At 38.7% G+C, this 16,637-nt stretch overlaps 1 protein-coding gene across 12 annotated transcripts in view; it reads right to left on the bottom strand.

The window, feature by feature from the left end:
• The window catches only part of MPHOSPH9 (M-phase phosphoprotein 9), a 52,315-nt gene that overhangs the window by 10,293 nt on the left and 25,385 nt on the right, over positions 1 to 16,637 (bottom strand). For all 12 annotated transcript variants that reach the window (XM_044930260.2, XM_006041421.4, XM_006041419.4 and 9 more), the window contains 5 exons: positions 14,292 to 14,379; positions 12,416 to 12,631; positions 9,038 to 9,085; positions 7,755 to 7,819; positions 6,239 to 6,340 (listed from right to left, as the gene is read on the bottom strand). In XM_044930260.2, the coding sequence (XP_044786195.2) occupies positions 6,239 to 6,340; positions 7,755 to 7,819; positions 9,038 to 9,085; positions 12,416 to 12,631; positions 14,292 to 14,379 (519 nt within the window). The remainder of the gene's footprint in view (positions 1 to 6,238; positions 6,341 to 7,754; positions 7,820 to 9,037; positions 9,086 to 12,415; positions 12,632 to 14,291; positions 14,380 to 16,637) is intronic.

Below are 16,637 nucleotides of genomic sequence, written 5' to 3' on the forward strand. Positions count from 1 at the left end.
GTCTTGGAAGAACAAGAAGATAAATCTTCAACAAATCAACGCATAACTTAAACAAAACATCTGGTTCACACCTAGAAAATTTTATAATTTGTGTATGTCTTGAACTAAATCTAGCCTCAAGATTTGGTGCATTCACATGCACACAGCTCTGAACACCCCCGCCCAGCCCCTCACCACACTTCACACCCTTCATGACCCATTAGAGCTCAGGGCCAGGGGATGAAGGATGGTCCTGCCTCTCCCCCGTAGACCAGGAGGACTCACAGAATTTTCTGTGAAGACAGAAAAGGCCTTCCATCTGCACAGTCCAATACCAGAGCCATCAGCCATACACACAAACTCGTGAATGCTTGCAACACAGCTAGATTTAAACAGCTCTGTGGAGAAGGGCCCTGCTGTACTGAACAGTGCCGTTCTAGACCAGGACGTTCCTGCCTCCGTTCCTGGGAAGCACAGCCCGTCCGAAGCTCATTCCACCATCCTCTGGTAGCTCCTGCCCTTGTCCTGACCACCCTCCCCATGCACATGGGAGCTGCTCCACCTCCCACCAACCATGCAACTTGCAGAGGATGCTCACTGAACTTTATGACCCTAGAGAAGACAGTCCCTTCAGAAATCAAACCTCCAGGGACTTCCCTGGTGGTCCTGTGGCTAAGACTTTGCATTCCCAACACAAGGGCTCCAGGTTCGATCCCCACTCAGGGAACTAGATCCCACATGCTGCAACTGAGTGTCTGAATGCTGCAATTAAAAATTCCGCATGCTGCAACTGAGACCCAGAACAGCCAAATAAATATGTTTTAAAAAAGGAAATCAAACCTCCAAGATCCTTCCGACTCCCATGCTCAAGCATCCGCATGCACAACACACTCACTTCAAGGCCCATGACCCTGGGTCTCCCCTTTCCCTGGGCGTCAGCCCCTTCCGGCTTTACAGCTCCTCTTTACCACCCACCCCCAAACCAGGACACTCTCCTGCTGATCATTACTCATTGCTTGGAACCCCTTTTCTGCTCACTTTTCGGCACACCTGACTGGCAGCAAGACCTAAGCCTGGATGACTATAATGACCTCACTTTTCTTCAGTGTCTGTATTTTTACAGCTGAGCTTTGCAGGAAAGAAGCTGCCTGCCTGTGTAGACTGGGACATCATCAGAGAATCGCTATCTCAAGTGGACGCCCGACACTGGCTGCCAACACATCTTGCTGTAATCAAGGAGCTCCGATTCACCAAATATGACTATCTGACACCCTCTCCACTCTCCTCAAACCCCTCGCCCCAGGCTTGACTGTCAGGTGATAACCACCCATCACACTCCAGAGAGAAAACAGAAACCAGGAGACAGGAACTCCTGTCTTCCTCTCTCTGCGCCTTTTCACAACCAAACTTTTTTAAAAGGGTTGTCTCATCTATTTTCATTTCAATCCCAGTCACTCCTCTTCCCCTCAGTTTTTAAATGAAGAATCATTTCAAACATTTTTAGAAAATTACAAAGAGTACCATAACAAGCACTCACCCATAGTTTTAACAAATGCTAACATCTTACCATATGTGTTTTTAATTTTAAGACATAAAAAGCATATTTCTGGTTGTTTACATTTTTAAAATTACATAAAAGGCATAATGTACACATCCTTTTAATGCTTTTTCTACTCAACATTCTGTATGAGACATACCCATGTTAATACATATATAAACCTCTACCATTTTAATCATTTACCCACAGTATGACTGTATCACAAGTTATTTATCCTTTCCCCTCTTGGTGAATGTTTAGTTTTCAATGGACTCCCTTTTCAGCAATGCTATAATAAACATACACAAGAACTTCTCTAAGGTAAACATCTATTGTATGTGTGCTCAGGTGCTCAGTTGTATCTGACTCTTTGCAACCCGTTGGACTGCAGCTCACCAGGTTCCTCTGCCCATGAATTTTCCAGGCAAGAATACTGGAGTGGGTTGCCATTTCCTACTCCAAATACCTATTAGATTGGTGAAAAAGTAATTGAGATTTTGCGTTGCTGAACCCTGCCTATTGGATACTGGAATACCTTCTTAAATGTGGTTATGTTATACATAATTTTAATGCACATTTTTTTGCTAATGACTTATTACTTGCTGTTTATATTTATTTTAGACTATAGAAATGATGTTAGATGAAAAGCAAATTCAAGTGACTTTTTTTTTTTAATTCAAATTCAAAATGGGTTGTAAAGCACTGGAGACAACATGCAACACCCACAATGCATTGGGCCCAGGAACTGCTAAGGAAAGTACAGTGCAGTGGTGATTCAAGGAGTTCTGCAAAGGAGACGAGAGCCTTCAAGATGAGGAGTGCAGTGACCAGCCGTTGGAAGCTAACAACCAACTGAGAGCCATCATTGAAGCGGATCCTCTTACAACTACACAAGAAGCTGCCAAAGAATTCAATGTCGCAAATGAAAGTGAAAGGGCTTCCCTGGTGGCTCAGCTGGTAAAGAATCTGCCTGCAGTGCGGGAGATCTGGGTTTGATCCCTGGGTTGGGAAGATCCTCTGGAGAAGGGAATGGCTACTCACTCCAGTATCCTGGCCTGGAAAATTCCATGGACTGTACAGTCCATGGGGTAGCAAAGAGTCGGACACGACTGAGCAATTTTCACTTTCACTGGCATTTGAAAGCAAATTGGAAAGGTGAAAAAACTCGCTGAGTGAGTGCCTCATGAGCTCACTGCAAATCAAAAAAGTTGTTTTGCAGTACCGCTTTCTCTTATTCTACACAACAGTGAACCATTTCTCATAGGATTGTGACATGCGACAAAAAGTGGATTTTATACACCCAGTGACGACCAGCTCAGTGGATGGACCGAGAAGCAGCTCCAAAGCACTTCCCAAAGCCAAACTTGCACCAAGAAAAGGTCATGGTCACTGTGTAGTGGTCTGCTGTCCGCTTGGTCCACTACAGCTTTCTGAATCCCAGGGAAAGCATTATATCTGAGAAAATCGATGAGATGCTCCAAAAACTCAAAGCCTGTAGCTGGTACTGGTCAATAGAATATGCCCAATTCTTCTCCAAGACAATGTCCAACCACGTGTAGCACAACCAATACTTCAAAAGGTAAACAAATCGGGCTACGAAGTTCTGCCTCATCCACCATATCCACCTGACATCTCGCCAACCAACTATCACTTCTTCAACCATCTCCACAACTTTCTGCAAGGAAAATGCTTCCACAACCAGCAGGAGGCAGAAAATGCTTTCCACTGCTGCTGCTGCTAAGTCGCTTCAGTCGTGTCCAACTCTGTGCGACCCCATAAATGGCAGCCCACCAGGCCCCCTCATCCCTGGGATTCTCCAGGCAAGAACACTGGAGTGGGTTGCCATTTCCTCCTCCAACGCATGAAAGTGAAAAAATAAAGTGAAGTCGCTCAGTCGTGTCCGACTCCTAGCGACCCCATGGACTGCAGCCTTCCAGGCCCCCCCGTCCATGGGATTTTCCAGGCAAGAGTACTGGAGTGGGGTGCCATTGCCTTCTCCGAAATGCTTTCCGAGAGTCTGACAAATCCCAAAGCATGGATCTCTACACTACAGGAATAAACACACTTATTTCTCGTTGGCAAAAATGTGTAACGGTCCCTATTTTGATTAATAAAGATGTGTTTGAGCCTAGTTATAATGATTTATCTGGAGGAGGGCACGGCAATCCACTCCAGTATCCTTGCCTAGAGAATCCTATGGACCGAGGAGTGTGGTGGGCGACAGTCCATAGGATCACAGTCAGACATGACTGAAGCGATTGAACACATGATGACTTAAAATTCACAGTCCAAAACTGCAAGTATTTGTGTACCAATCTAATAACATCCTATTTCTTCTGCAACTAGTTTTTTGTTGTTGTTCCATATTATGTTAAGATTAAACCACATTGAGTCTAGTTCAGGAGTGGGCAAATTTTTTCAGTAAACAGCCAAATAATAAATATTTTAGGTGTTATCAGCCAGATAGACTCAGTCCCAACTACTCACCTTTGCCACTGTAGCACAAAGCAGCTATAGACAGCATGTAAGTGAATAAACTTGGATGTGAGCCAATCAAACTTTATTTATGGACACCAAAAACTGAATTTCATATAGTTTTCATGTATCATGAAACTTTTCCCCCGAAAAATTAAAAACAAAAACCATTCTGTGCTCAACAGACCCTACAGAAACAGGCATAGGCCTGGATTTGACCAGGGAGCTGTCGCTTGTCAACCCCTGATCTAGTCTGTATATGGTCATGCTGAGCAGTATTATGCATAAATGTATCACAATACACCGACATTACAGCTGTTAGACATCCGGGTTGTTTTCACTTGCTCTTCATTCAGTACATTCCCAACTGGCTTCCGTTTCTATGGCTCTACATAAATGGCTCTCCAGGTCATCAAGAACCCCCAGCTTGCAAATGCAAGGGACACTCAGTCTTTATCTCACTGGTTCTCATGGTAGCTGCTTCAGTCTTCTTCCTGTTTTTTAGCAGCTATTTCTCAGTTTCCTTTTCCAGCTCCTTGTCTACCCAAAACCACAACACTGGAGCTCTTCAGAGCTCTGACCTGGACTTACTTCGCACTACACACACCCATCCATCCAATAACTTTAAGCACCACCTACAAAGACAAAACTCTAGTATTTATAACTCCGGTCTTCTTTCTGCACTCCAAATGCAAATTTATCATCCCCTGCTTGAGTTCCACTTGGAATTCACATGAATCTCACACTAAAATATTCAAGATGGAAATTCTGATCTTTACTCCATGGTCTGCTCTTCGCATCTCTTCCCTGGTTCAATGTGACACCCTTGGCTGTTTAAGACAGAAACAAAGGTTTTACCTGGCCTTATCTGAAACCTCCCTTTCTTACGCTCCACCCAACTCATAACTATGTTCTGTGGCTTCTACCTCCAGAATTTTCTCAAATCCTTCCCCTCTACCCATTTCTGTGGCCACAACCAAGATAATACCATCTCTCTCCAAGTCCTTCAAGAGTCTAATTAGTCTGTTTCTACTCTTTTCCCTTCCTTATGGCAGGTTCACTGAACAAAAGTATAAAATGACACCATTTTACTATACAAAAAGCCTTCAAAGGTGCCCCAATGGACTTAAGAGTAAAACCCAAACCCTTGTGTATGACGGGAACAGTAAGGCCACACAAGCCTCCTCTGGGTTCTTCAAACATAAAACTAAGCTCTCTCCTTCCTCAGGACTCAGCAAGACCACTGTCTCTGTCTGGAACACTCCCTCCCTTCCACACCTCTCTCCTGAACGACTCCACACACGTCTTACCTCTCAGCTTACATGTCCCCTCCTCAGAAAGGCCTTTCCCCCCAGGCAAACCTTAGTCCTTCCTTTTGTTCAATCTCAAACATCCAACTTCAGTTATTTACATATTTTTTTCTTTAAATAATCCATTATGTCCCACATAAAATAGATTAGTAAAAATTTAGAAAAAGTTTCTCCTTTGACAATTACAACTTAAAAAGGTTAACAACACAATTTAAAATTTTTGTGATAAAACATCAATATTAGGAAGTTATAATCTACTCTTTATTACTTTTTTTACATTAAAATCATAATAAAAAACAATTCAAATTATGAAAAAACTTACTCTGTAAATGTATCATCAAGATAATGTTCTTAGCTTATAACAAAGCTAATCTGGAAAAACTAAAAAGAAAAAGTCACATAACCTAACGCAGATCCATCATCTTAAGTTTTTCATTAACACAGGAATGAAATTTATGGAAGTTAAGAGCTACGGCAACTCACTCCAATATTCTTGCCTGGACAATCCCACGGACAGATGAGCCTGGTAGGCTACAGTCCATGGGATCGCAAAGAGTTAGACATGACTGAGCAATTGAGCACAAGGGCTAACACACCTTTTGAGATGTTGTAGTCCAATGTCCTTGCTTTTACAGATTATAAGATTGAGCTCCAAAAAAATTAAGTGATTCATCTGAGGTCACACAGCTGGGCAGAGTCAAAAACCAAAAACCATCCCAATTCTCCTCAGTCCCAATTTGCTTCTACTATTTCCTCCTTTTGGCAAATGCCTCTGCGTAAGAGTTATCACAATATCTAACAGTAAGATGCTTTCACACATAAGATCTGTGATGACATTTAACCCTGTCTTCCTCACGATTTAGACAGATGAGTGTCTCAGCTCAATTACAGGCTTTACCTATTACTAGTTTCATAGAGATTAAATGAAGTAACTTACTTGGCATGTGAGGGTCTCATGGGAGTTTTAGAATTATGACGAAGACTTAACATATTTTCATGCTCTACTTGCTTGACTTGAGCTTCAAGTTTTGAAATTGTCCTAGTTCAAAAGCAGTAAAATAAATTAAGTACATTTCAACAAGCTTAAAATACAGCTCAATTATAAATTACTTATTTAACAGACATTTCTACGAAAGGGGTGACAAAAGAGATGCAAATCCATAAAACTTTTTCATAGTAAAATGTCACATTAAACTTTAAGAAGCTGAACAAAATCAGGGAGAATAAATAGAAAGGCAAATAGAAAAAAATCCTACAAAGGAGTATTTCATATGCTATAACTAAAGGAAAAGGGAACAACAAATGCATTTAATACAGCAAGTAGAAAAAAATTTAGAAATTTGACTACAGATAAAACAGTACAAATTAAATAAAAATAAAATTCTAGCAATCAAATAAACTGCAATTTGCAAATAAACTGCAAGAGATGTTTAATTCTAACAGGTATGTGACTTGTACAAAATATACACAGGTTAGGCTCTCACAAAAGAGGAAGCAGGCTTGCCATCCAAAGCAGCCCTATTAACAAGAACTTGCTTTCTGAACAACTCTCAACTTACAGGCAGCTCATCTAATTTGTGCCATGCTCAGAATAACAGCTTATCTTCAAGTTCACCAACAGAAAATAAGTACTATGGACAATTAATTATTTTGAGGCTTATCTATGCATTCTTTCTGTTCTTTTAAAACTTTTGAATATGTCTTTATCTCATCTTCCAAATTTAGAGTCTTACCTACTCTGTTGCAGGGAAGGTTTGAGAAAGAAAGCTCTAACAAGGCTGATTGTGTATACCAATCTGATAACAAAACTATCCCTAGAATTGAACACTTCACAGAAAAGACTTGAGCAGACAAGAAAGCTACCCAGTACTTCTGTTTTTTCCAATGAGAAGTCCTTAAGTGTATGGTAAAATCTCTAAATAAGGGACATCATTAATCTCCAAACACAAAAATACACTCTGAAGCCAATTAGAAATATCTAATCATGGCCATAGGGACCATTTACACACTGTGCCTTACCTAATTAAGCAAATCAGATCATGATTAAGTCCCCGAACCTGGTCTTTAAGAAATATATAACCACAAAATTGGTGTGAATACTAATTTCTTTTTGGAGCACAAAAATAATTCAGTGAATTAGACTACTTCCTAAAATTCTTTTCAATGACTTAGTAGCACTTACGCTTTACCTATGCTAAGAAAATGCATAATGTTTAAGCACAGGCACACCTTGCGGGCACAGCCGCCGATGTATTCTAATTATTTTAAAATCTTCGGCTAAAATCAAATGTATTTCCGGGTGATGGGAAGATGAAGATAAAATCTAATCTCAAAGTGCTTAAAAATCCTTAAGAAAGGGTTTTCTTTCCCATCATTTTCAATCTAGACACATATTTAAGGGCTGAAAGAACAATTAAAAGGTTTTAGCTTATTAGTAAGATAATAGATTTTACCTTTTCAAATCAGAAATCTGAGTATGTGCATCAAGCAATTTGTTCTCAGTTATATTTAATGTATCCTATGAAAATAAAGAAAAAAATTCAGATAAGTGAAGACAAATATTTAGATGTATTCCTCTTAAGATGCATAATATAAAACGAATCTAAGACTACACCAAAAGAGAACTATAAAGAAAATTATGCATAATCAGCAAGTCTGGCATCAACCAGAGAAAATACACATAACACAAAGGAAAAAATGAGACAGCAAACACTGGTTTAATCAAACAGCTGTGTGTAAGTTCCCTTTTCAATAAAAGTGAAGTAAAGTGAAGTCACTCAGTCATGTCTGACTCTTTGCGACCCCATGGACTGTAGCCTACCAGGCTCCTCCATCTATAGGATTTTCCAGGCAAGAATACTGGAGTGGGTTGCCATTTCCTTCTCCAACGGATCTTCCCGACCCAGGGATCGAACCCAGGTCTTCTGTGTTGCGGGCAGATGCTTTACCATCTGAGCCACCAGGGAAGCCCCATCCAAGTACTAACCAGGCCCAACCCTGCTTAGCTTCCGAGATCAGATGAGATCTGCCATGTTCAAGGTGGTATGGCTGTAAAAAGGGTATGGCCCCTTTTTAATAAATAAAGCCTATTAAGCTTTGCTTGATTAGAAACAGTCAAAATTAACATTTTTAAACACAAACTGACTGAAACCTCAGTAAATGGAAAAACTAAAACCTGTAATGATGAGATTTCAGCTGTTAACGACTAGTCCCTGAAACCCCAGACATCCTGGCTACCAAGCTGTGCTGGCCTTTTCATTAACCTTGGATAATCACAACCCTGCATTTTATGCAACAGAATTACTTGAACCTCACTTACTTATTGTGGCGTTTCAGTGAATTAGAAATTGTAGATCCCAGAGTTTTAATTATAAGAATTCAAATATAGATTACTCAACCCCACAAAAAGCTACTGTTTTGCATCACAAAACTTTATATCTAAATAGTATTAATTATGTGCATTTGTATGGTATTTTACACTCCTAAAAACTTCATCTCATCTCAAATGAAGCAACTATTCAATAAATATTTTTTAAATTAACAAATTTAACAAACTTGTGAGTTAAAGGGCAGATATTTGGAAATAAGGATACTGACACAGAGAGGATAAGTCTAGTTCAAATAGCCAGATGGGCACAAAGGAGGGGAGAAAAAAAGGAGACAGTCAGATCTCCTGACTTCCAAACTGATGCGTCTGCCCCACAGGAAGTTCAGAACATGAATCATTGACCATTACCTTTACTCTTTCGTGTTCTTTTCCAAGGGACTCATACTCTCCTAAAAGCTACAAGGAAAAACAAAAGAATTGCATCACAAGATTAAATATTATAACATCAGTGGAGTCTATAAAAACCTATAAAATCACTGCCCATACTCTTCAAAGATGCTAGTGTCATGAAAGGACGATGTTAACACATTGTTTCAGATTCAAGGCAATTAAAAAAAGCAGAAACAAAAAAGGAAAAAAAAGAGATGAATGAGGGAATTCCCTGGTGGTTCAGTGGTCAGGCCTCCCATAAGCTGCACAGTGTGGCCAAAAATAAACAGTCACATGTGGCTAGGAGCGATCATGTTAGAAGGCACAGTTCTATAAAATAGTCTGTGATCTTCAAAGAATTTGAAGGTTATAAAAGAAAAACAAAAACTGAGGAACTGCTCCAGATTAAAGGAGATAAAAGAGATATGACAACTCAATGCAGTATGTAGCCTTGGATCACATCCTGAACAAGGGAAAAGAGATCTGTTATCTCTTTATACCAAAAGTATAACTAACATTTTGGTATAACTAACATTTATAGTATAATTCACAAAAATTGAATGGAGCATATAAATTAAATAAGAGTACTGTACTGGGAAACACATAGTTTTTGAGGCAGAAGCCCAGTGTGTCTCCCTTTGCCTGCCACAGCTATCCTTTCCTACTTCACCCTCTCAAAAGATTACCGTACTAATGTTAATTTCCTAATTTTGCTACAGTTATATAAAAGACTGTCTTTGTTCTTAAGACATATACCTCGAAGTATTTAGAGATAAAGGTGCATTATATCTCTAACTTACTCTCAAATGGCTTAGGAAAAATATTTTTTTCAATCATTTAACTACATGTGGACAGAATGATAAAACACATAAGATGTTATTCAGAATCTAGGTGAAGGGTATATGGAAATTCTTTATACAATTTTTGCAACTTTCTGTAAGTCTGATGTTATGTTAAAAAGTACAAGAAATTTTAAAAACTAGGAGCTCATGTACTCACACACACTAAAATTATACTATCAATACATTAAGAATAATAATAACCAAACAATATAAAGTTCTAATAAAATACAGCACACTGAAGAGAGTGTTCATACACACGCCCCCCTGAAACTTTACTAAAATGACTGTAAAAGAATAAAAAACATAGTGCTTGCTGATACGACATGCTGAAAACGATACTTTACTTCTATGATTTTCCTCCTAATAACCCCCGGTCTGATGATGAGAAAAACATCAGTCAACTCTCAAAGGACATCCTGCAAAACACCTGCCCAGTCCTCAAAACTGTCAAGGTCATGAAAGAGGAGGGACGTCTGAGAAACTGCCACGGCCAAGAGGAAGCTATGCAGATGGGATGGCTAAATGTGACCTGGTCTCCTGGAGGGAGTCCTGGAGCAGAAAAGGAACATGAGGAAGAAAACAAGGAAATCTAAATAAACCGTTGAATTTATTAATAATGCATCAAAATGCTCATTAATTGTGGCCAAGGCACCACACAAATCCAAGATGTCAAAAACAGGGGAAATGGTGTGGGGCATATGGGGACACTCTACTGTCTCCTCAGTTTTTCTGTAATTCTAACTATTTCTAAAAAATAAAACTTTTTTTTTTAAATATAAAGTGGGGTTGTAACTATAAACATTTTCAGATATGGAAGACCTCAAAATTTGTTTCATGCTTCTTTTTTTCAGGAGATGTACACTAGCAAAACAGAAGATGTAGAACCTATACAAAATGACAGATGCAGTACAGAAAAGAAGGAAAGACAACTCCCAGGATGATGACAAGGGCAAGCCCTACAAATCTGTGTATCAAACCTCAGAGCAATCAGTTCAGACTGAAGCAAGGATACTAGGGAGGCAGGCAAGGGGAAAGGAAGTGCTATGCATGTTTAAAAAAACAAAACAAAACTAAGCAGATTAAAAATAAAGCAATTACTAAATTAAGGAAAAATATAATAAAAGTTGGAAGAGAAAGGAAATAAAATCACTGAACATTGCAGTTTAGCTCTGAAAAATATTTATATAGACATAAGAAATACTGAATTCTAATCCACCTATAAATAATATATTGTATTTAAAATCTAAGATACCACTGATCAGAAATCGTACTATTTAATATTTACTAAAATACTAAGAGGGGGCTTCCCTCGTGGTCCAGTGGTTAAGAATCTGCCTTGCAATGCAGGGAACACTGGTTCAATTCCTGGTGCGGGAAGATCCCACATGCCATGTGGCAGCTAAGCCTGAGTGCCACAACTACGGAGCCTGCACTCTGGAGCCCGAGAGCTGCAACTATTAAACTCTGCACGATGCAAGAAGAGAAGCCACCGCAGTGAGACGCCCATGCACCGCAAGTAGAGAGTAGCCCTCACTCTCCACAACTAGAGAAAGCCCACGCAGCAGTGAAGACCCTGCACAGTCATAAAATGCTAAGAGGAAAAAACGCTGCCAATTAAAATAAGACACTATAGTGTAAAAATGTATTCCAATTTCAGAGTTGTTCAAATGTAAAAAATAAGCTTCTTAGAATCAATTTAATCACACTGGAAAGAGGGGGACAAGTGTTTGGGAGCCAATGGTGAAAGGCAGCTAAACTGTAGTGATCTTGCACAGAAGGAAGTCAATATGTAACATCTGAGACTGACAGGTAAAAGAAAAGAGAAATGTAAGTTTATTATTTAGAAACAGGGAGCAAAATTTCAGAAGAAATAACTGAAAGGGCTGAAAATAATGACCTCTAGGATAGAGGATTACAAGTTAGGAAGAGGTGGAGAGAATATGCTGTTTCTCATTTGAAATTTGACCACTTAAACCATTTATATGTATTATCTTCATGAAAATAAATGTTAAAAAACAAAGCAGCAAGAATCAAATCTAAAGCTACCAGAAAGAAAATTTCAACAGCCGGAAATACTTTCAGATTTTTTATGTACTGTCACAAAAATATTAATAAAAACTTAAACCAAAAAAACCTGAAACTTAATCCATCTTTAATGTGATACAATTCTAAATTTTAAATGAAATTAAATCAAAATGAAAAATTATATCAAGCCTCTTCTAAATCTGGTTCATTTTACCTTCCAGACACACAGATGTTGATTTAAGACCACTCAAAAGCTGCCCTGCTAGAGACCGAAAGGCGTGGGAGTGACACCATAGTTCTGAAAGCCCTGACTTCCTGTTTCAAGATAAGACCCAACCGACTCGACCAGAAAGGTATACAGATATTTGCAGCAACAGCAAAGTCATGTAAAGCGAAAACAAACGTGAAATATGTCATAACAGCTTGTAAGACTACAAAACCTGAATCTACTTTTAGCCAACCACAGAACTGAGTTATCATTGTCACTTACATCTTGAAACATTTTGTTTTCTTGTTTTAGTCTTGCTTCTTTATCATCTGAGAGTTTGTAAGCATTCTCAAATGCCTCTTCCAAATCCTGAAGTCTAGATTTCAGTCGAATAATGGTATTGTCTTTTTCTTTATTACTTGTTCTCATTTCTTCAATTCGTTCCTGCAGAATTTTGGAGGCACTGCTGGCTGCATTGAAGCGTTCTCTGAAATCACTCTACAAAACAAAGACAAGGATAATACGTTGTTTTCAATAATAATAATTTAAAAACAAACAAACAAACAGAGGTCTCAATAGCAGCTAATAAACTGCAGACACTAAAATATAAAAACATATAAATGGAAATAAACACATTTGATATTCTGTTATATCCTAGGAATGGAGACTAGAAAGGATTACCCTACAGAATAATATACAGAAAAGCACTGAGGCATTCTGATTCCAGGACTCACATATAGACCACTTTAAAGAGGAAAAAAATCACCATGACTATCAGGAAGCTGATTCTGAGAGCAAAACTGGAATTTTTTGCCTCCCATTAATATTTATAGGGGGAAAAAAAGCATTTCTTACCATATTGTCTCATAATGAAAATAAAAGAAAATTCAAAATGCATCTGATCTGTTAATCTTCATTCAATAATCATTAACTGCAAATCCACCGGGCACCAGGTTACTAGGGTGCTAGAAATGTAAGATTAACAGAACTGTCCCTGACTTCATGAAGTTTATAGTTTAGGAGGTGCATGCATGTGCATGCATGCTCAGTCACTCAGTTGTGTCTGACTCTTTGCAACCCTATAGACTGTAGCCGCCAGGCTCCCTCCTCTGTCCATGGGATTTTCCAGGCAAGAATCCTGAAGTGGGTTGCCATTTCCTCCTCCGGGGATCTTCCTGACCCAGGGGATCGAACCCACATCTCCTGCAGGCAAATTCCTTACCACTGAACCAAATGGGAAGCCACAGTTTAGGAGGAGACAAAGATAACTAAATAAACATCCAAGACACAGAAATAATGTCTAGAATATAACTGGCATTTTCCAGCAAAACATTGTTTGTAAAATTACACACAGAAGAACAAAACTTGGCAGTGCATGGGGGAAAAAAAACAAGTTATTTAAGAGGAAAAGGTTAAGCACTCCTACTTATATATCTAAAAAACTGAAAATATGTCCATATAAAATTTTGTATACACATGTTCACAGCACTATCATTTATAATAGCCAAAAAGTGAAAACAACCCACCTATCACCTGATGGATAGATAAACAAAATGTGGCGTAGCCATACCACAGAGTACTACTCAACTATGAAAGAGTGACATACTGGCCCATGCTACCCTATGGATAAACCTTGAAAACCTGATGCCAAGGGAAAGCAGCCAGACACACAAGGTCACATATGATATGATTCCATCTACACCAAATACCCAGAATAGGTAAACTCATAGAAGCAGAAAGCAGAGTAATGGCTGCTTATGGCTGAAAAGAGTGTGTATGTGAATGGTGGGGATGGCTAAAGGGGTTTGGGATTTCTTTTTAAGGCAGAAAAAACTTATAAAATTAATTATGGTGAAAGGTGCATAAATTTGTAAATATACTAAAACCCACTGAATTGTACACTTTAAAAGCATGAGTTTTATAATGTCCAAATTATCCCAATTAAAAAATAAAAATTTTAAAGGCTAAAATTTGTAGTTATCATATGAAGCCAGCAGCATTCAAAACGGAATCTTAACAAGAAATCCTAAAGGAGAAGACAAGCAACATATAATGCTTTTATGAAAATATTCATTTGTCTCTAAAGTTCAATAAATAAAAAAGCTTACATTTTTAAACATTTAGCCACTAGAACAACGACCAAAAATACCATACTTACCACTTCTCTTTCCAGTAAGTTATTCTTACTTTCAAGTGTTCTCACACGACTAGTAGCTTCATTCAGAGCACTCTCTAATTGGCCACATCTAAAAAAACATATTGAAACAAAACAATCAAAAGCAATATCCTTTCTCTTAAAAGTGTTAGAAAAATCTGATTCTCTAGTATATTACATAAAACAAATTTTCCAATGTTAGCCAAGACTAAGGATGCCATTTTAGTAAAATATATCCCAATGAACCTGATATTATAGCATTCAGGGAATATTAAAAATGATATGAAAAAATCTTGAAGAATTATTAGGTGAAAAAAGCAAGATATGAACAGGTTTTTGTATATTCAGGTTCACAGCAGCATAATTCACAATAGCCAAAAGATGGAAGCAATTTAAGTGTCCACCAAGGGATGAACGGATATAAACAAAAAGCAGTGTGTATGTGTGTGTGTATACATGCAATGGAGTATTATTCAGGCTTAAAAAGGAAGAAAAACTCTGACACATGCTACAACATGGATGAACCTCAAGGACTTAGTATGCTGAATGAAATAAACCAGACGCAAAAGGACAAATACTGTGATTCCATTTATACAAGGTACCCAGAAGCATCAAATTAATAGAGACAAAGTAGAATGCTGGTTGCCGGGGCTGGAGGGAGGGGTCATGGGGAGTTATTGTTTAATGAGTACAGATGGACAGATTTGCAGGCTAAAACAAGTTCTGGAAATGGATACTGGTGATGGCAGCCCAACAATGGGAAGGCACAAAGCCAGTGAACTGTACACGTAATGTGATACAGACGACTGCATAAAACAGCTCAATCTTTGTCATGAAAAAAATTTATACATGCACATACATTATTTCTAAAAGGATGCAAAAAATTAAGTCTAGGATGTGAGAACAGAAGATGGGTAGAAAGACTTCATATTATATCTTTCTATATTATTTCAAATTAGCATGAATGTCATTATTCTTATAATGAAGGACATTCTTTGTAAAGCTAATTATCATAGGACCTGAACATAACAAAATACACAGAAGAATTCGGTTACCATTTTGACTCAGTGTTCAATGATGCATTGTGAATAACAGCTAGTATTTATTGGACACTGGCTACATACTCAGTCTATGTTAAGCACTTTGCATTCATCCTCACAATCCTGTGAGTCAGGATTGCTATCATTCCCACTTTACAAATGTGAATACAGAGACACGGAGGTCAAGTTCCTCCTGAGCCATACTAGGATTCCAAGCAAGGCAGTCTGGCTCCAGAGTTCAGGTTCCTATCCACTATGCATTGATAACCTCAGATATGCAGATGACACCACCCTAAATGACAGAAAGCGAAGATGAGCTAAAGAGCCTCTTGATGAAGGTGAAAGAAGAGAGTGAAAAAGCTGGCTTAAAACTTAACATTCAAAAAACTAAGATCATGGCATCCAGTCCCATCACTTCATGGCAAATAGATGGGGAAACAATGGAAACAGTGATAGACTTTATCTTCTTGGGCTCCAAAATCACTGCAGGTGGTGACTGCAGGCATGAAGTAAAAAGATGCGTGCTCCTTGGAAGAAAAGCTATGACAAACCTAGAAAACCTATTAAAAAGCAAAGACATTACTTTGCCAACAAAGGTCCATCTAGTCAAAGCTGTGATTTTTCCAGTAGTCATGTATGGATGTAAGAGCTGGACCATTAGGAAGGCTGAGGGCCAAGAATTGATGGTTTTGAACTGTGGTGTTGGATAAGACAGCAAGGAGATCAAACCAGTCAATCCTAAAGGAAATAAATCCTGAATATTCATTGGAAGGACTGATGCTGAAGCTGAAACTCCAATACTTTGGCCACCTGATATAAAGAGCTGACTCACTGGAAAAGACACTGATGCAGGGAAAGACTGAGGCAGGAGGAGAAGGGGATGACAGAGGATGAGATGGTTGGATGGCATCACTGACTCAGTGGACATGAGTCTGAGCCAACTGCAGGAGATAGTGAAGGACAGGGAAGCCTGGCGTGCTGCAGTCCATGGGGTCCCAAAGAGTCGACACAACTGAGCAACTGAACAACAAAAGCATCAAAGCCTTGCGGAAATGAAATACTGATAAAACTGTTGATGAAACAGGCAAATAATAATACATTCACTGAATAGTCAACTGTAGGTGTGCTGTTATTTTTCTGTTTTAATTACCACACTAATTCTAATATGCCAAAGAGCTCACCCCCTAAGTTACAACTGTGTGACAAGTGTTAATGGCCCCAACTGGAGCTCCCAATTCGCAATTTTAAAGTCTGAAAAAAACTGCTACGTATACTGCCAACGTAATTATTAGTTTTTGTCTTAGGTAAA

Source organism: Bubalus bubalis, chromosome 17, assembly GCF_019923935.1.
Source record: "Bubalus bubalis isolate 160015118507 breed Murrah chromosome 17, NDDB_SH_1, whole genome shotgun sequence".
Lineage (NCBI taxonomy): Eukaryota > Metazoa > Chordata > Mammalia > Artiodactyla > Bovidae > Bubalus > Bubalus bubalis.